This window comes from Mustela lutreola, chromosome 14 (assembly GCF_030435805.1).
Source record: "Mustela lutreola isolate mMusLut2 chromosome 14, mMusLut2.pri, whole genome shotgun sequence".
NCBI classification, from domain to species: domain Eukaryota; kingdom Metazoa; phylum Chordata; class Mammalia; order Carnivora; family Mustelidae; genus Mustela; species Mustela lutreola.
In genome coordinates this window covers 15,565,078-15,586,730 of record NC_081303.1, presented here as the reverse complement: position 1 = coordinate 15,586,730, position 21,653 = coordinate 15,565,078, and the positions used below count along the sequence as shown (strand labels likewise).

Sequence of the window (21,653 nt, the reverse complement as noted above, 5' to 3'; positions counted from 1 at the left end):
CTACCAACGCAGATGTCAAATCATCCACGTCAAGGACTTGGACCTTCCAAAGCACCAGAGCCTGGAAGCAAACATGGGATTTGGGAAGGTCCTGAATTGACTGAGAAGATGAGAATTGACTGAAACCATGGAAGTAATCCCAAACTCATCCAAGATTAAGTTTTTACTAAGTAAAATGGAGAACTTAGAACAAAAGTTAAATTCACTTTATAGGAAAAATAAATCATCTCTCTTAAACATTCAGGTTGAGAATAAACTGAGAATTGTACACACTTCATATGACTCTCTCAAGCATAATTTTTCCACTGTTCAGAGACAGATGGCCATTACTGTAAAGTTAAAAAATATGTTCTTAATATCCAATATCCAGCTATCATCTATCAATGAAAATATATATTCTGTGATTTAAAAACACTTGGACCATTTAACACTATTAAAATGGTTCTGTCTTTTCATCACTATTGAAATGTGTTTGTTTATACTGGAAAGTTAGAGTTTAGCAGACCAGGAGAATTATAAAAGGAAATTAAGAGGTAATATCCTATATATGACATTTTAATTGGAGATTCTTTTCTTTCTTTTTTTTTTCTTTAGGTAAGCCCTATACCCAATGTGGGTCTCAAATTCAGAACCCCAAGATCAAGAGTCACATGCTCTACCAACTGAGGCAGCCAGACACCCTTAATTGGAAATTTCATTAATCCCAATAATTTGTCTGACTATATGTGGTGGGATCAAAGAATAAAGTATAAAGCAATTTTTTTTTTTTTAGAATTCACACATCTAAATGAGTACCATCCTGAAATAATCACACTGGAAAACCACTGAGATCTAAAGGTATTGATGCTGAAAATAGTTTTGGAAGCCCTCTTCTGAAGTTGGCTTCTGAGATAGTGTATGAAAAGATAATAAGTGTTATTACTAGGTTTTAACCAATTTGCAAGCTGAATGGCAGCCTTTGAGAGACACTGTAAGTCATACTTTAACTTTGATTATTAATATTTCAAGTTTGATATATTTATTCAATAAATTGGCTCCCAAACATTATTAACAGAGTTCATAGCACAAAGCCATCCTTAAAGAATATCCACATTGAAAAGATGCCAAACATCACACTTCTGAAGAGCATCAAATGAACTACCAAAGGCAGAAATGGTAGAAAATGCATATTCATTCCACAGGGAAGAAAGAAAAAGACAGTTAACAACTTTGACCAATAGATCCATGATGACTTGTGTTGAACAAAATTCTGGATTTTTTTTTTTTTTCTTAAGCAAATGTGGTAAGACATCGTGGTCTTCTTTTTAAAGCAAAACAATAATGTGGTTTCAAAAAAAGAAAAGCAAAAGAGAGGCAACTAGCTGGAGTGTTCTGAATGCATAGTATCCAAGCATACCGAGAAATAGAGAACACGAGAAGAGACGACCTGGGACATCTCTAAAATCAATCTCTTGAATGGGCTTACTTCACCACTCCTCAAAGGGATTGATTATATGTGGCATGTCTTAATGGTACCTATCCTCACCCTCTGATCCCAGAAGATGAATTTAAATGTTCCAAATGATAATTGGAAATATTATTTTACTATCCATGAGCAGAGTGAGTTTTTAATATTTAACAAAAATGAATCTGTCAGCACTGACCAATCAGAACCAAGGTAGTAAGAAATGAGCCCTGGCCATTAACAACTGACATTGTCATTCTGGGCATCTCAACCAAGTATGAGCCCTGCTCGTGTTTCTCAAGGGGAAACACAGTTCCTTTTTACATAGAAATATCTTTTGTTTGTTTGTCTTTATATGAACTCAGGAAGAAACACTCTCTAATTGCAACCCATCTTTTGGAAGGTCTATCCTTTGCTTCAAAAAAGGTAAAAACAACATGAAAATAAACGATTTTATTGATTTGGAAGGCTTTAAAAGCAAAGCGATATCACTTGACTAGACAGAACTGGGCCTCCTAATTTTCTGTTATAAATATAAACCTTACATGGTTTACATGGAGTCCAGGTTCTGTAGGAGAAATGTATGCTGTATCCTGTTACTGATAAAGAGGAATGGGGATAAAAGGGCTGGTTTTATCATATCCTGAGCACACAGAAGATTTTCAAGTTACTCCAAAGGGCAACAGGTCCCTCTTAGACTGCTTTTCTCATGTTGATGAAGAATTGTGGCTCCAGAGGGCTTCCCAGAGCTAGCCAGCTTCATCTCTTGCTTGCAGTGGCCCCTAACTCTCCCTCTCTCTCCCACTTTGCTCTGGACTCCTCCAATCCATGGGCCCCATAGCAGCAAAGTCAATTTCCTTTCCTGCATAGAACTTTTAAATAACTTTCTATCACATTTCTGAGGAAAGAGCAAAGATCAAAGATCAAAGAAAGATCAAAGGTCAAAGAACATGTAGCATGACTACATGTTCCTTAGTGATTAGCCCCGACTATTTCTCCAACATCATGTTGAACCTCTCAATCTTTCACCCACTGCCTTCCAGCCCCATAGGACTGAGTTCTTTCCACCCACTGGCTGTTCACCTGTACGTTTCCTTGTTGTCTTCATCAACTGTTTCCCACTTAACCCTCAATTTCAGCTTCCCTCACACTTTTAAAGAGGCCTTCCCTGAATCTCCAGTTAGTTACTTCCTTATCATCATGACCTCAAGGATTTAAACATTGGATGGATTTCAGTTTGTTGCAATTATTATCCTGCTCCCATTTTTAGCTAATAGCAGCTTTTTAAGATTGGGTCTGTGTCATGAACCAGTGACATAGCCTTGTGAGTCCTGAGAACTTCTTCATTATATGATACGACAAGATGTTCCATGTTAATCTCCTACATTTCTTGACTCACACTTGGAGTCACACATTTCTCAAAAATGTCTTGACTTCTTTTAGTAGGAAAATGGTATAGGAAGACCACAGTTTTGGGGTTAAAGATTCTCATTGCTACTGGGTACTTGGTAATTTTTTCTGTTTTTTTCCAATGGACATGGTTGGGAAATACACGTATATATCTATATCTTACATCATACATAATGTATTACATGCCTACCCTGTTACATATGTTCTTAATCACATATACACAGTTTATACACTACATGTGTGTATTTATATATGTATATATTTTAAACACCTTATGAGTTAATAATGATATTCCCAGTTCAAATTCAAAAAATTTTTACCTAACTTATATATTTCCTCTATACCCCCTTTTTTTCCCATATCAAGAACCCTGGTTCTCAAGGTCACAGGGGATGATACAGTTAGAATATAGTATAATTACTCATTTGATTTATTCATGTTGCATGCAGAATAATCTCAAAATAGCAATACTAATATTACCAATAATATGATTACTGAATACATTGAAAATTTTTGTTTAGTATATGCCATCCCCAACATCCACCTATCTTTTTAAAGATTTATGTATTTATTTGACAGAGAGAGAGAGAGAAAAAGAGAACAAGCAGGAGGGGCAGAAGGAGAGGGAGAGAGAATCTCAAGCAGACCCTGTGCTAAGCCTCCAGCCTGGCTTGATCTCATGACCCTGAGATCATGACCAAGAGTAGACACTCAACTGACTCTGGCACACAGGTTCCCCCCCCACCTATTTTTTTTTTTTTATTTCTTTTCAGTATAACAGAATTCATTGTTTATGCACCACACCCAGTGCTCCATGCAATACATGCCCTCTATAATACCCACCACCTGGCTCCCCCGACTTCCCAACCCCCGCCCCTTCAAAACCCTAAGATTGTTTTTCATAGTCCATTGTCTCTCATGATTCATCTCCCCTTCCAATTTCCCTCAACTCCCTTCTCCTCTCCATCTCCCCATGTCCTCCATACTATTTGTTATGCTCCACAAAAAAGTGAAACCATATGATAATTGACTCTCTCTGCCTGACTTATTTCACTCAGCATAATCTCTTCCAGCCCCGCGCATGTTGCTACAAAAGTTGGGTATTCATCCTTTCTGATGGAGGCATAATACTCCATAGTGTATATGGACCATATCTTCCTTATCCATTCGTCCGTTGAAGGGCATCTTGGTTCTTTCCACAGTTTGGCGACCGTGACCATTGCTGCTATAAACATACCCCCACCTATTTTTAATAATTATACTATACAGATATTATCAGAGCATATACTCATTACATATTATATTCTCTCCTTTTCAATTCTTATTTAACTGCAATTCTGTAAGTAGCAATACATTTGAGGCTTTCCATGGGTATTCATTGAACAAATAGATAAAGTGCTTTATTTTTTAAAAGAAGTGTTTCAAAGTGTGAAACACTCTGTATGGTTGTGGGAAAAAAAATAAAGCACTATAATATACATTCATGTAGAATGTCTCAACAAGACCATAATGTAAATTTCTCATTATAATATAGACTTATAAGTCTTCAGTTATAAGTCAATCTTATTGACTTACAAGTCAATCAATTCTGTAAGGGAGCCCTGATTTATTGATTTTGAGAGTTCACCCCTGGGTCTAGACCTCTGCTGTACACACTTTAGATCTTATCATGAGCTTCTTTTTTTTTTTTTTTTTTTATATAATTTTTTATTTTTTATAAACATGTATTTTTATCCCCAGTGGTACAGGTCTGTGAATCACCAGGTTTACACACTTCACAGCACTCACCAAAGCACATACCCTCCCCAATGTCCATAATACCACCCCCTTCTCCCAAACCCCCTCCCCCCAGCAACCCTCAGTTTGTTTTGTGAGATTAAGAGTCACTTACGGTTTGTCTCCCTCCCAATCCCATCTTCTTTCATTTATTCTTCTCGTACCCACTTGAGTCCCCATGTTGCAACACCACTTCCTCATATCAGGGAGATCATATGATAGTTGGCTTTCTCCGCCTGACTTATTTCGCTAAGCATGATACTCTCTAGTTCCATCCATGTTGTCGCAAATGGCAAGATTTCATTTCTTTTGATGGCTGCATAGTATTCCATTGTGTATATATACCACTTCTTCTTGATCCATTCATCTGTTGATGGACATCTAGGTTCTTTCCATAGTTTGGCTATTGTGGACATTGCTGCTATAAACATTCGAGTACACGTGCCCCTTTGGATCACTACGTTTGTATCTTTAGGGTAAATACCCAATAGTGCAATTGCTGGGTCATAGGGCAGTTCTATTTTCAACATTTTGAGGAACCTCCATGCTGTTTTCCAGAGAGGTTGCACCAGCTTGCATTCCCACCAACAGTGTAGGAGGGTGCCCCTTTCTCCGCATCTTCACCAGCATCTGTCATTTCCTGACTTGTTGATTTTAGCCATTCTGACTGGTGTGAGGTGATATCGCATTGTGGTTTTGATTTGTATTTCCCTGATGCCGAGTGATATGGAGCACTTTTCATGTGTCTGTTGGCCATCTGGATGTTTTCTTTGCAGAAATGTCTGTTCATGTCCTCTGCCCATTTCTTGATTGGATTATTTGTTCTTTGGCTGTTGAGTTTCCTAAGCTCTTTATAGATTCTGGACACTAGTCCTTTATCTGATATGTCTCTTGCAAATATCTTCTCCCATTCTGTCAGTTGTCTTTTGATTTTGTGAACTGTTTCCTTTGCTGTGCAAAAGCTTTTGATCTTGATGAAATCCCAATAGTTCATTTTTGCCCTTGCTTCCCTTGCCTTTTGCGTTGTTCCTAGGAAGATGTTGCTGCGGCTGAGGTCGAAGAGGTTGCTGCCTGTGTTCTCCTCAAGGATTTTGATGGATTCCTTTCGCACATTGAGGTCCTTCATCCATTTTGAGTCTATTTTCGTGTGTGGTGTAAGGAAATGGTCCAATTTCATTTTTCTGCATGTGGCTGTCCAATTTTCCCAACACCATTTATTGAAAAGGCTGTCTTTTTTCCATTGGACATTCTTTCCTGCTTTGTCGAAGATTAGTTGACCATAGAGTTGAGAGTCTATTTCTGGGCTCTCTATTCTGTTCCATTGATCTATGGGTCTGTTTTTGTGCCAGTACCATGCTGTCTTGATGATGACAGCTTTGTAATAGAGCTTGAAGTCCGGGATTGTGATGCCACCAACGTTGGCTTTCTTTTTCAATATCCCTTTAGCTATTCGAGGTCTTTTCTGGTTCCATATAAATTTTAGAATTATTTGTTCCATTTCTTTGAAAAAGATGGATGATACTTTGATAGGAATTGCATTAAATGTGTAGATTGCTTTAGGTAGCATAGACATTTTCACAATATTTATTCTTCCAATCCATGAGCATGGAACATTTTTCCATTTCTTTGTGTCTTCCTCAATTTCTTTCATGAGTACTTTATAGTTTTCTGAGTATAGATTCTGTGTCTCTTTGGTTAGGTTTATTCCTAGGTATCTTATGGTTTTGGGTGCAATTGTAAATGGGATTGACTCCTCAATTTCCATTTCTTCTGTCTTGCTGTTGGTGTAGAGAAATGCAACTGATTTCTGTGCATTGATTTTATATCCTGACACTTTACTGAATTCCTGTATAAGTTCTAGCAGTTTTGGAGTGGAGTCTTTTGGGTTTTCCACATATAGTATCATATCATCTGCGAAGAGTGATAATTTGACTTCTTCTTTGCCGATTTGGATGACTTTAATTTCCTTTTGTTGTCTGATTGCTGAGGCTAGGACCTCTAGTACGATGTTGAATAGCAGTGGTGATAATGGACATCCCTGCCGTGTTCCTGACCTTAGCGGAAAAGCTTTCAGTTTTTCTCCATTGAGAATGATATTTGCGGTGGGTTTTTCATAGATGGCTTTGATGATATTGAGGTATGTGCCCTCTATCCCTACACTTTGAAGAGTTTTGATCAGGAAGGGATGTTGTACTTTGTCAAATGCTTTTTCAGCATCTATTGAGAGTATCATATGGTTCTTGTTCTTACTTTTATTGATGTGTTGTATCACATTGACTGATTTGCGGATGTTGAACCAACCTTGCAGCCCCGGAATAAATCCCACTTGGTCGTGGTGAATAATCTTTTTAATGTACTGTTGAATCCTATTGGCTAGTATTTTGTTGAGTATTTTCGCATCTGTGTTCATCAAGGATATTGGTCTATAGCTCTCTTTTTTGGTGGGATCCTTGTCTGGTTTTGGGATCAAGGTGATGCTGGACTCATAAAATGAGTTTGGAAGTTTTCCTTCCATTTCTATTTTTTGGAACAGTTTTAGGAGAATAGGAATTAGTTCTTCTTTAAATGTTTGGTAGAATTCCCCTGGGAAGCCGTCTGGCCCTGGGCTTTTGTTTGTTTGGAGATTTTTAATGACTGTTTCAATCTCCTTACTGGTTATGGGTCTGTTCAGGCTTTCTATTTCTTCCTGGTTCAGTTGTGGTAGTTTATATGTTTCTAGGAATGCATCCATTTCTTCCAGATTGTCAAATTTATTGCCGTAGAGTTGCTCATAGTATGTTCTTATAATACTTTGTATTTCTTTGGTGTTAGTTGTGATCTCTCCTCTTTCATTCATGATTTTATTTATTTGGGCCCTTTCTCTTTTCTTTTTGATAAGTCGGGCCAGGGGTTTATCAATTTTATTAATTCTTTCTAAGAACCAGCTCCTACTTTCGTTGATTTGTTCTATTGTTTTTTTGGTTTCTATTTCATTGATTTCTGCTCTGATCTTTATGATTTCTCTTCTCCTGCTAGGCTTAGGGTTTTTTTCTTGTTCTTTCTCCAGCTCCTTTAGGTGTAGGGTTAGATTGTGTACCTGAGACCTTTCTTGTTTCTTGAGAAAGGCTTGTACCGCTATATATTTTCCTCTCAGGACTGCCTTTGTTGTGTCCCACAGATTTTGAACCGTTGTATTTTCATTATCATTTGTTTCCATGATTTTTTTCAATTCTTCTTTAATTTCCCGGTTGACCCATTCATTCTTTAGAAGGATGCTGTTTAGTCTCCATGTATTTGGGTTCTTTTCAAACTTCTTTTTGTGGTTGAGTTCTAGCTTTAGAGCATTGTGGTCTGAAAATATGCAGGGAATGATCCCAATCTTTTGATACCGGTTGAGTCCTGATTTAGGACCGAGGATGTGATCTATTCTGGAGAATGTTCCATGTGCACTAGAGAAGAATGTATATTCTGTTGCTTTGGGATGAAATGTTCTGAATATATCTGTGATGTCCATCTGGTCCAGTGTGTCGTTTAAGGCCTTTATTTCCTTGCTGATCTTTTGCTTGGATGATCTGTCCATTTCAGTGAGGGGAGTGTTAAAGTCCCCTACTATTATTGTATTATTGTTGATGTGTTTCTTTGATTTTGTTATTAATTGGTTTATATAGTTGGCTGCTCCCATGTTGGGGGCATAGATATTTAAAATTGTTAAATCTTCTTGTTGGACAGACCCTTTGAGTATGATATAGTGTCCTTCCTCATCTCTTATTATAGTCTTTGGCTTAAAATCTAATTGATCTGATATAAGGATTGCCACTCCTGCTTTCTTCTGATGTCCATTAGCATGGTAAATTCTTTTCCACCCCCTCACTTTAAATCTGGAGGTGTCTTCGGGCTTAAAATGAGTTTCTTGGAGGCAACATATAGATGGATTTTGTTTTTTTATCCATTCTGATACCCTGTGTCTTTTGACAGGGGCATTTAGCCCATTAACATTCAAGGTAACTATTGAGAGATATGAATTTAGTGCCATTGTTTTGCCTGTAAGGTGACTGTTACTGTATATGGTCTCTGTTCCTTTCTGATCTACCACTTGTAGGCTCTCTCTTTGCTTAGAGGACCCCTTTCAAGATTTCCTGTAGAGCTGGTTTGGTATTTGCAAATTCTTTCAGTTGTTGTTTGTTCTGGAAGCTTTTAATCTCTCCTTCTATTTTCAATGATAGCCTAGCTGGATATAGTATTCTTGGCTGCATGTTTTTCTCATTTAGTGCTCTGAAAATATCATGCCAGCTCTTTCTGGCCTGCCAGGTCTCTGTGGATAAGTCAGCTGCCAATCTAATATTTTTACCATTATATGTTACAGACTTCTTTTCCCGGGCTGCTTTCAGGATTTTCTCTTTGTCACTGAGACTTGTAAATTTTACTATTAGGTGACGGGGTGTGGGCCTATTCTTATTGATTTTGAGGGGCGTTCTCTGAACCTCCTGAATTTTGATGCTCGTTCCCTTTGCCATATTGGGGAAATTCTCCCCAATAATTCTCTCTAGTATACCTTCTGCTCCCCTCTCTCTTTCTTCTTCTTCTGGAATCCCAATTATTCTAATGTTGTTTCGTCTTATGGTGTCACTTATCTCTCGAATTCTCCCCTCGTGGTCCAGTAGCTGTTTGTCCCTCTTTTGCTCAGCTTCTTTATTCTCTGTCATTTGGTCTTCTATATCACTAATTCTTTCTTCTGCCTCATTTATCCTAGCAGTGAGAGCCTCCATTTTTGATTGCACCTCATTAATAGCTTTTTTGATTTCAACTTGGTTAGATTTTAGTTCTTTTATTTCTCCAGAAAGGGCTTTTATATCTCTCGAGAGGGTTTCTCTAATATCTTCCATGCCTTTTTCGAGCCCGGCTAGAACCTTGAGAATTGTCATTCTGAACTCTAGATCTGACATATTACCAATGTCTGTATTGATTAGGTCCCTAGCCTTCGGTACTGCCTCTTGTTCTTTTTTTTGAGTTGAATTTTTCTGTCTTGTCATTTTGTCCTGAGAAGAGTATATGAAGGGGCAAGTAAAATACTAAAAGGGTGGCAACAACCCCAGGAAAATATGCTTTAACCAAATTAGAAGAGATCCCAAATCATGAGGGGGGAGAAAGGGGATAAAAAGAGGTTCAAAAAGGAAGAAAGAAAAAAAAAGAAAAAAGAAAAAAAAAAGAAAAGAATTTAAAAGAAAAGAAAACACCTAAGAAAAATATAAAAAAAGAAAAAATATATATATTAGATAAACTAGTTAAAAATCGTTAAAAAAGAAAAAGGTAACAGTTAAAAAAAAATTTACCCGAAGGCGAGAAAAAAAAAAAACAAAAAATCAAAAAGAAAAAAATTAAATTAACTGCAAGACTAAAAAAAAATCACAGGGAAAAAGCCATGAGTTCCGTGCTTTGCTTTCTCCTCCTCTAGAATTCTGCTGCTCTCCTTGGTATTGAAACCGCACTCTTTGGTAGGTGAACTTGGTCTCGGCTGGATTTCTTGTTGATCTTCTGGGGGAGGGGCTTGTTGTAGTGATTCTCAAGTGTCTTTGCCCCAGGCGGAATTGCACCGCCCTTACCCGGGGCCGGGGTGAGTAATCTGCTTGGGTTTGCTTTCAGGAGCTTTTGTTCCCTGAGTGCTTTCCGTAGAGTTCCGGAGGACAGGAATACAAATGGCGGCCTCCTGGTCTCCGGCCCTGGAGGAGCCGAGAGCCCAGGGCCGCACTCCTCAGTGCGCGCTCAGAGAACCGCGCCCAGTTACTCCCGTCTGCCTGACCTCCGGCCGCGCTCCGAGCTCACCAAGCCTGCGACCGGTTCAAGGTCACCCCGAGCTGCGAGCTTACTGTCGGCTCTGTCTCTGTAGCCGGCTTTCCCGTTCCAATACCCACAAGCTCTGCGACACTCAGACACCCCCGATCCTTCCGTGACCCTGCGGGATCTGAGGTCACGCTGACCCCGCGTGGGCTTCGCCCCGGGTAGCCTCTGGAGCGATGTCCCTCAGCGGAACAGACTTTTAAAAGTCCTGATTTTGTGTGCAGTTGCTCCGCCGCTTGCCGGGAGCCGGCCCCTCCCCCCGGGGTCTATCTTCCCGTCGCTTTGGATTCACTTCTCCGCAGGTCCTACCTTTCAGAAAGTGGTTGTTTTTCTGTTTCCAGAATTGCTGTTCTTCTTCTCTCCGATCTCCGATGGATTTTCAGGTGTTTGCAATCTTTAGATAAGCTATCTAGCTGATCTCCGGCTAGCTGAAGTAGTCTCAGCCAGCTACTTCCCCGCCATCTTGACTCCTCTTATCATGAGCTTCTTGGATGTAACTGCTACTGGCTTGGGAAAAATCCCTCCCAGTTTCAGTGGATCTTCTCAAGTTGGCCTGCCTTGCTTTTCAGTAATTATTGTTGACTGCTTTGAGTTTCTCCTGTTAGCAGAACCATCAGATGACTTATTGCTCTTTTCTGTGTTTTCCCATGCAGACCTCTTTTTTTTTTATGATTTTACTTATTTATTTATGTGGGAGGGAAAGAGAAAGTGCAGTGGGCAGAAGAAGTGCAGAGGGAGAGGGACAAACAGACTCCACACTGAGCAGGGAGCCTGATGTGGGGCTCAATCCCACATCCCTGAGATATGACCTGAGCCCAAATCAAGAGTAGGATGATTAACCAACTGAGCCATCAAGGCACCCCCACAGACCTCTTTTTAAAAATCCCCTAGGTACCCATTACCCAACAGAAACATTAAATGAAGAATAATCCAACAAATGAACTTACATAATTATCATGTGTATTATAAAGAAAAAGTACATTATGCTGTGAAACAAATACTTTCGATATTTTGCTTCTTGTGCACTTTTTTTCCTGTTGGGAATGTCTTTCTCTCTTGTCCCACCTACTCCAAAGATTAGAGTTCTATAGCAATAACCAGCACATTTCCTCCTCCTTCTGGGATTCTAGGCACATTTTTACCTAAGAAATCGGGCTCTACTTGTTCTCTCAAGAACCAGGAGGACTAACTAGCCTCAATGGACATTCCTAAAAAGACTGTGGAAGACAAAAATCAAATTTCTATTATAACTATGTCCCATGAGTCCTAAGTGTACAATTTATCTTTTATATACATCATGCCTAGACTTGGAACACCACTCCCCATACACATAAAAATCTGCCACCATGGGTAAACAGCTTTATTTCCACTACTCACTGTTGGCCAACACGTTCATCAAACCATTTATCTCAGAAAGTTAGACTATACTGTCTCTGCGCATCCAGAACCTCAACCCATCCATCATTTTATTAGGCGGATCTCTCCCTCTTTCTGGCTCCCTACTATGAACATAAAAATTGAGCTAAATTTTCTGGCAACTAAGACAAACTTTCCTATTAGATACTTTGCCTCTCTCTTTCTCCTTCCTTTCTGCTATGGCTGAACATCTAAAACACTGGTATAACTTTTAGTGTTTCGCTTTCCTCTTACTTTACTGCCTTAATATCCATACCACTTCTCACTTCCTAGGTTCCTCAAGCTTTTACAGTTTCCAACTGTCAGCTCGCCATTGCAGTTACTCTCTTGACCACCAACTCCAAAGAACACACTTCAGCCTTTTTTGGGGTCTTTATCTTTACATTAGTTATGGCATTTGATACAGTTGCCCATTCTCTTATAAGTCCCCCTTTTGTCTCCACATACCATTTTCCCCTAGATTCTCACTGCTGGTGTGGCCCAGTATCAGTTTCCTCTCTGGCTCTTCTTTCTCCATTGGCCTATTTTATATACATATATACACACATATATATATATGTATATATATGTATGTATAATATATAAATATAAAATATTAATTATATATTTATGTAAAAATACAATTATATTTATTTAAAATTTAATTTAAAATATTATTTATTTCTATAAATATTATTTTATATTTATTAATTGTATATATAATTATATTATATATACAACTAATTATATATTATATAAAAATATAATATAAATATATAAAACTATATATGAATATATTTATATTTATTAATTATATATAAATATAATTATATAATATAATATAGAATATAATATATTATATAATTATATATATATATAAAAGGTTTTATTTATTTATTTGACACAGAGAGAGAGATAGATCACAAGTAGGCAGAGAGGCAGGCAGAGAGACGGGGAAGCAGGCTCCCTGCTGAGCACAGAGCCCGATGCAAGGCCCTGAGACCATGACCTGAGCTGAAGGTGGAAGCTTAACCCACTGAGCCACCCAGGCGCACCCCTGCCCATTATATATTGATGCCACCTATTAGGAAATGCCCAGCCCCTTCTCAATACACTTACCTCTCCACATTGTTCACTGCTTCATCTATGGATTTAACTAACAATTCTGAATTTTTACCTCCAACTCAAGAATCCTATTTCCAACAACCTAATGGGCATCTTCCACCTCCTAGATTTTGACACCTCAAACTCAAAATATCATGCATCTTGCTTTCTTCTTCTTAATAAATTCACTTAATTCATTTAATAAGTATTTACTGAGCCTACTACGTACCGAGATTATTCTAGGTACAACAGTGAATTAAAGGGCAAAAAAAAAAAAATCTGCACTGTGGAGCATTCAGTTTAGTTATGAGGGCTATATTCTAATGAGAAATTTACATTATGGTCTTGTTGAGACATTCTCCATGAGTGTATATTATATTGCTTTATTCTTTTTCCCACAGTCATACAACAATATGCACATACAATAATTTATTTCACCACATTCACAATAATGGACATTTACATTATTTCTAATGTTCTGGTATTAAGAAATGTCGCAGTAAATACCATTAGACATCTGATGTCTTCTGTCTGTGTATCCATAGAATGAACTAGAAGCAGAATTTTTAGCACTGGGATTATGTACATTATTAAGTACATAATGTACTTTTGAAAGTACACTTTCAATGTACTTTTGAAGATACATTCAAAAGTATCTTCCATAAAGTTTACATCAATTCTGTCACTGGTAATTTACAAAAGCATCTGTTCTCCCACACCTTTGATAACATAGATATCAAAATATTTCCCATTTGATTTCCCAAATATTTTCCCCTTCTCTTCCTGCATATGAAATTGAATTTCATTCTATATTTAAAAAAATCACTTGTATTTACTTTATATTTTCTTTTCCATGTGTGTGTGTTTGGCCTCTTTCTACTTGGTTGTTAGGTATATTCATGTTGGTTTGTAGACTTTCTCTACACATATCTGCATATACATATAATAGCTCTTTCTCCATGAAATAACATAGATCTACATATTAACACTGAAAAGTAGAAACAGAAATTTTTGAAAGTATCATTTACAAGACCTCCAAAAATGTGAAATACCCACATATAAATTAACAAAAAATGGGCAGAGACTATATGAGGAAAACTATAAAAGTGAGGCTAGAAATAAAGCAGAACAAAAGAAATGGATTAGACGGCTCAAATATTAGTAAGAAGTCAAATCTCCCCAAATTTATCTGAGAGTTAACACTATCCTAATCAAAATGCCAGCAGGATTTTTGTAGATGTCATCCAGCTGATTTTAAATTTTATATGGAAAAACAAAGAATGTAGAAAAAACAACTTCGAGGAAGAACAAATTTAGAGGAACTCACACTACATGATTTCATGACCTACTGTGAAGCCATGCTAATCAAAACTCTATGTTATTAGTGAAAGTATACACACATAAATTAATTGGACAAAATAGAGAGTCCAGAAATAAACTTACAAAACTATAGTGAACTGACTTTTAATACAAGTACCAACGCAATTCTATGGTTTAAAGATAGTCTTTTCAGGGCACCTGGGTGGCTCAGCTGATTAAGCCACTGCCTTCAGCTCAGGTCATGATGCTAGAGTCCTGGGATTGAGTCCCGCATCGGGCTCCCAGCTCTGCAGGGAGTCTGCTTCTCCCTCTGACCTTCTCCCCTCTCATGCTCTCTCTCATTCTCTCTCTCAAATAAATAAATAAAATCTTTAATTAAAAAAAAAAAAAAGATAGTCTTTTCCAGGAATGGTGCTGAAACAATTAGACATTCACATGCAAAAGATATATCCCTTCACTGACACCTCTTACTTTATAAAATATATTAACTCAAAGTGAGTCATGGGCCTAAATGTAAAACATAAAATCACAGTCTTCTGAAAAAAGAAAATACAAGAGAAAATGGTTGTGAGTTGGGTTAGTAAAAACATCATTAGCTACAGTATGAAAAATTTGGTCCATGATAACTAAAATCTTTTTCTTTGTAAGATATGGTTAAGAAAATGAAGAGCGGAGAGTAGAAAATGCCTTCAAATCACAAATTCAACAAAGAGTTTATACCCCTAATTTTAAAAGGACTCTCAAAACCAACAATAAGAAAACAAAGATCCAGTTTAAAAAAAAAATAGACAAAAGATTTGAACACATTTCACTAAACAGGATGTTCAAATAAGAAACAGGCAGATGAAAAGATGCCTGGGCCACCTGGGTGGCTCAGTCAGTTAAGCATCTGCCTTTGGCTCAGGTCATGATCCCAGGGTTCTGGGATCGAGCCCCACATCACATCAGGCTTCCTGCTCAGCAGTGAGTCAGCTTCTCCTTCTCCCTTTGCCCCTCCTCCGACCCTTGCATGCTTTTTCTCTCTCTCTGTCTCTCTCTCTCTCTTAACTAAGTAAATAAAATATTTTTTAAAAAAAGAAAAGATAGGGGCGCCGGGGTGGTCAGTCGGTTTGATGTCTGCCTCCAGCTCAGGTCATGATTCCAAGGTCATGGTATCAGATCGGGCTCCCTGCTCTGTGGAGAGCCTGTTTCTCCTTCTTCCGCTCTGCCTGCTTGTGATCCCTCTCTCACGGTCTGTCTCTCTAGTCAAATAAATAAATAAATAAATGAAATCTTTAAAAAGAAAAGAAAAGATGCTCGATGTCTTACAACACAATGCAGTGCCATTGTATCTTACTAGATCCACTTATTAGAACGGTTAAGAAAGAAAAACAAATGAACAAATAAAATGACAAAATCAAGGGCAGGCAGGAAGGCTGAGTAACTACAAATCTCTGGTAGGAAGGCAAAATGGTAAAGTCGTTCTGGAAATTTCCATTTACTATACAACCTGCAAGCCCACACCTAGGTATTCATCTACCCTAGAGACATGAAAACTCAGATTTACACAGAAACCCATGTTTGAAGCAAATTATATGTAGAGCAACATTGTTCAGAATCACCAAAAACTGCCCGAGTGTTCTTCATGGGTTGAATAAATCAACACACTCTGGTACAATAAAATACTGCTCAGCAATAAAGGGAAACAAAGGATCGATAGACATGACGACAGGGAGGAACCACAGATGCATTCCGCTAAGTGAAAGAAACCAGACGGAAAAGGTTGCAAGCTCTCTGATTTCAATTCTATGACATTCTGGAAGAGGCAAAACCATAGAAACAAAAAACAGATAAGTGGTCCCAGGACCTACATATGAGGGAGCTTCCATAGGAAAGTGGCATCATGAGAGAATATTTTGGGGGTGAAAAAACTGTTCTTTACCTTGATTATGGTGCTGGTTACAAGACTACACATTTGTCAAAACTCGCAGAACTAGGCACACAAACATTAGTGGATTTTTACTTCATGTGGATTTTTTAAAATTATATATATATATATATATATATATATATATATATATATAAACAAAAAGCTGTGTTCAGTGAGCAGATTATCTCACCCTGAAGGAGTGAGAATTCTACACCTTTCTCAAAATAAATCAAATCTTAAAAACATGAAGGCAAAGAAGCAAGAACTTTTTCAGGACTGCACTACTGAGAACTCTAAACTCTCAAGGTTTGAAAAGAAATTAGTGCCTTTTGCAAGGGACTGTTCTATCCACCTTGACCCTGCACCTTGGGTTTCAAAAGGGGAAAACAGCATGAGGGAAACCAAAGCCTTTGGCATCATGCTATGTGATGATGTGTCATCACATCGCCACTAGCTCTGCTGCGCTTAGTCTAACTTAGGGGCCGTTTCTCTCACAGGAGGAAGGAACAATCATGGAATACTCTCGGAGCAGTGCCCATGCAGAACCAGGGAAGGGCTTCTCTAAGCTTCATTCGATTCCATTCAAAGGCATTAAAGTCCTCTCTAATTGACAATTTCTTCTTCAAGCCTACATTTTCATGAAATAGCACCAACCAAAACGATTGCACCGAACATGTAGCAATGTTAGCCTTTTAAATGAAAAGAGAACGAGGAGCTGGGTAAAAAGAGTCTTGCACACACAAAGCTACTAATATGAAAAAAATCAACACGTTGCATTTCCAAATCACCTTGTGGTTGACTGTGGGATAGTCGGATTCTACTGCTATATGGTTTTTCTGTTTTTCTCTTGTACCTGTAAATTGTGTTCCTGCTGGCTAAAATCTTCAGTCATACCAAGGAAGACTTCTGATTACTAGACTTGAGTCGACAGATAGACCTACGCCCTGAGTCTCAGAATCTATGCCTGCAAGAGGTAGTAGCTGACCAGCATCTGAGAAACTGGAGCAGAGTTTTACCTGATGTTGTCACCTCATTAACTGGTATACATATAATTATTATATAACATTATAATAATTATATCTATAATATAAATAAAATAATATAAATTATATAAAATCCAATTGTCCAGATCCAACCAAGCAAGGTTGTCAAGATCACAACTTGTGGCCCTGATTCTTTTGTAAAATAAAAAGTTTAAATAAGTAGATATGAACACCTTTACTCTCTTGAAGTGTCTGGGATATATTGGTAGTGGAGAAGACAGGGAATTGCAGACACTCAGGTTTTTCTGCACACTTGACTGAGGTTGACCTAATTGCACTAGGTCTGCTCCGTTTGTGTGCCTGGTTGGTTGGGTCTCTGTGGAAGACATAATGCAACCTAAGTGTTAATTACTGCTTTAGTTTAAGGCTCCCATTAAAGCACGAATGAAGCAGATGAATTATATATTTCTGGATAAAAATCAGTGATTGTCATAAAACCATTAGACAAAGTATGCTAGATGCAAAGTCTCTTTTCTCTATACTCAACATTCTCCCTAGACTACTCTGCTTCGTTCTGCTTTATTATTCATACTATGCAGCAAATGAAGAAATGTAGCACCCCTCTCTGCTTTAAGGATGAGAACAAATGAAATAATATATGTGGAAATCCTTTGAAAAGAAAATGGCACTATATAGATGCAAGATAATATTTTCTTTAATAGCCACTGCTGACACTCTCCCAAATACATGGTAGCTTTCCACATAGGAAATCTGACAGCTAGATTGTTACTTCATAGCTGTGATGTGGAAACATTGCTTAAGCCAGTTTCAGCCATAGTATAAGAATGATGGTTCTGCCAAGAGCTTTGCACTTGTAACAAATGAACACAATAAATCAAATCATCAAAATACACTGTCCACATAAAACTCTGGTTTCTGTAGGCACTATAGAAAGATGTCATAGGAAATATCTTGAAGATGAACATTTTCAGTCCTTAAACTCTCAAAAACACCATTTCTGCTGAGAATGATTTTGCTGATTACAGTGGGTTCCCTAAGATGATTAGACACAGGATGGAAGGGAAACTTAATTAATGATGGCCAATCCAGTGTTTCCACTGTCTGAATCATTGAGGACTGTAGACAGTCAATCAAATTGATTTTACATCCTCACGTGTTTAAATCATCTTTAAAAAACTTGGTTATTTTTGATTTGTATATTCTGAGCACCTTACTCATTCTCTCATTGCACTTATAGGGGCTTTGCTTACCAATTTTCTTATGTTAAGAGCTCACTAAGTGAAGAATAGATAGTTCCATCGAGCCTCATCTTTGGGTAGCATTTAGCACAAGCAAGGAATTTAGGAATTATTTTAAACTGCTAGAATGACCAGAACCGCTTCTTCAGAATGGCCCCAAGATCTCATATAGGTTAGCCATCCTACTGCACTCTTACTATAGGCCAAGCATGGCACAAACTGTCTCATTTAATCTTTACAGTAGTAATTCCAAGGAGGAAGAATTGTTAACTCCATATTATATATGAAAAATCAGAAACTTAGAGTTTGAGTAATTTTCTCCAGGTCACATAGCCTATAAGTAACTGGAATTATGGGGTCTGAAATTCCAAGAAACATTTGTCTGACTCCAAATCTCCAAGTACTTTTCTTTCCCCTCCATTTTGAATCTCCTTGTCTAGATCATATTACCAATGGCAGGGAACTCTTTTCTCTTGGTATGGCAAATCTTGAATAGTTCTGGGTATAGATCTTTCTGATATCAAACAACTAACTAGAAAAAAATATATCACGCCATAAAAATTCAAGTTATCATTTGTCCTCAGCAACTATATCCCGATCCTTCTGGAGGGTGGAGGGGTTCTAAGCTGACATTTTCCTTTTGAAGATAATCCTCAAAATTGTAATCATTCTACCATATATTACTGACTTGGCTTTCATTAAATAGTCATATGCCTCAGGACTTCTCTAATGTTACATCATTTCTTGATTGAGGTTCCAGAATTCTACATAATAAATCCAGATGATGTTACCCTGAAAATAGTGTGGATGATAACAAATCTTCTAATTCTTAAGAGAGCTTCCAAATGATTCCTATAGAATGGCTTATTCTAATGAGAACTATATTCTGACAGATTTATCTGTATAAATCATATGTAAAATATACTTCTAAGTAGGAGACAGAACTGAACTGTTAATGGGATAATTTAAGCTTATCCAAATGCTGTATATGATTACCCCAAAGTATTTTACCTTGATGATAATTGCTGCTTAGTTACAGTTCCTGTCAGTTTCTACCCAAAGGATTCTACCACCACTTCTAACAAGATGGGGTAGAATCACCTGTATAGCATTCTTGTTACTTGTAATAGCAGAAGGACATGTATTCAGTTTAACAATTATCTCTGGCATTATTATCTGGCATGGTAGAAGATAGAGACAGCAGCTCTAATAAAACTACCTTACCTCTCTAGCTCTCTCCCATTCAGTGCCTTTCTCTGTGTTTTCTGCTTCTCTCCTGTCACTCCAGGAACACTTGGTTTGACTCCCAGAGTCTCTTCATCCACTTGCCTCTCAGTTTATTTTCATGCTCCTTACACCTAAAAAATGATCTCCCCCATTTGAGGGTTTGGCCAATGTCTTGGCTTACCCACCAATCTTCAGCAGAGGGGGCTCCAAATTAGCTAATTACAATTCCAGGGCTACAAATTAGCACCTGGAAATTGCATCCTAATTGGAAATCAGCTGATATTTTATATACTGAATTGCTCCAAAAACTTTATATCCCTTCAAATAAACAATGAGTTGAACAAACCCTTGTATTTGAAGAGAAAAACAACCAAGAATAGAAATTGATTAGAAATTTCATTTTTAAAGAAATTCCTTATTGGAAACAGTAATGCAATGTAACCTCATTATTATGCAGTTTCTGTTAAACAAAATTCAATCACATTCATGGATAAGTTAATAAAATAGAATCCTAATATGAAATGATTACTGTACAATCAAGACATTTGTCCTATGACCCAACACCAACATATACACATTCAAAAACTTTCTAATAAGTATGTACTCTGCCAGGCACTAAAGATGGACTTAGCTATGTTGAATATTTACATAGGATTATGCTACTGATGAACTTGATTTCCATTTCCAAGATCATAATTTTATTCCAATGGAGTGAAAAATCTTACATAGAGACATCTAATCAATTTTTTCAAACAGTACTACTCACCAAACAAATATGGAAATGTAAAAAGAAAAAAAGTCTTCATTCCCAGGTTTTAGTGTAAACTATCAGAGTTTTTCTTCCCCATTTCTAAGATTCTGAGCTATCTCTTCCCTAGTAAACAAATAAGAGTCACTGAGAAAATAACTAATATTCTAAGTAAATTGCAAATAACATGTGTCAATCTATATGTGGAAAATTGATTACAAGATTAACTGTAACATGAAACCAAAGCAAAGACAGTTTAAATGACCAGAGTCCAAATGTAATGGAATGTGTAGATACTCATGTTCATTAACTTTGCATTGCCAGAATTAAGACATCACACAATAAAAGCCTGATATAACATGCCTATTATATAAAACATGCCCACATGAACGTGCAATTTATTTCAGTGTTGCAAGGTCATGGAAAAAATTCCAGTAACTAACCCTCTGTTGGAACCACCCAATGAGTTTAATTATAGACTTGTCTAGGAAGACTCCCTACATCAAATACTCGCTTGGAAATCTACTCCATGTACTCCAGAAAATTTGAAAACAAATGAGATACGTGATTCTTGCTGAGATACTTACAGTAGAAGTTCCTTTTTGCTTGTGGGTTCATCATTTGGGGATGTTTTCATCAGGAGTCATCATGCTTGTGATCTTGAATGCCGTTCTTCCACCAAGGTTTCTTGTCCGTAATATCCAAAACAGAGTCACTTGTACTAACAAGCCATCGTCCCATACTGTTTCCTTTCTTGTGTGAAAGTTACCCTGTAGATCGATTTCCTGTCCAAAAACACTCCAAAATGAACCAACGCTGCTGTACGCCAGTAAAATGTGCTACTCCAATAACTCTGTCTTAGCAGTTTGGTTCAGAAAGAGATTTCCTGATTGAAATGAGGAACTAGATCCCGGTTGTTCCAGGGAGCTTAAAAGACAGACGTTTCTTCCTCGTGAAGGAGCATATTAAGATTTGCCAGCGTCATTTACTCTCACTAGTCTGTGGCTTGAGCACTATTGCCCACGAAGCCTCCACGGACTGCCTGAAGACCCTCCCAATTGCCACGGTAACAATATCCCAACTAGATTTTAAAATCAGGCTTAGTATGCTTTGAAGTACATAATGTTTTCCATTCCTGAAAGGACAAAGAGAACTACATTGTCAAAGTTTATTTTTAAGCTCATGTGCTTGCTAAGTGCAGTGGCGAACAGGCTTTCCGTGCCTGTAGTGCCATTGCTGGAACCTATTAATGCAAACAGATGAA

The 21,653-nt window shown here is 37.6% G+C and overlaps 1 protein-coding gene across 2 annotated transcripts in view; it reads right to left on the bottom strand.

Moving 5' to 3' along the window:
- KCNK2 (potassium two pore domain channel subfamily K member 2) overlaps positions 1-21,653 on the bottom strand; it is a 231,241-nt gene extending 209,588 nt beyond the window's left edge. Inside the window, exon 1 of one of the 2 annotated variants that reach the window (XM_059146357.1) lies at positions 20,977-21,653. In XM_059146357.1, coding sequence (XP_059002340.1) covers positions 20,977-21,010 — 34 coding nt within the window. In that variant the 5' untranslated portion in view covers positions 21,011-21,653. Of the gene's footprint in view, positions 1-19,638; positions 19,741-20,976 lie in introns of those variants that run through there. The other variant, XM_059146359.1, reaches the window with a different exon arrangement.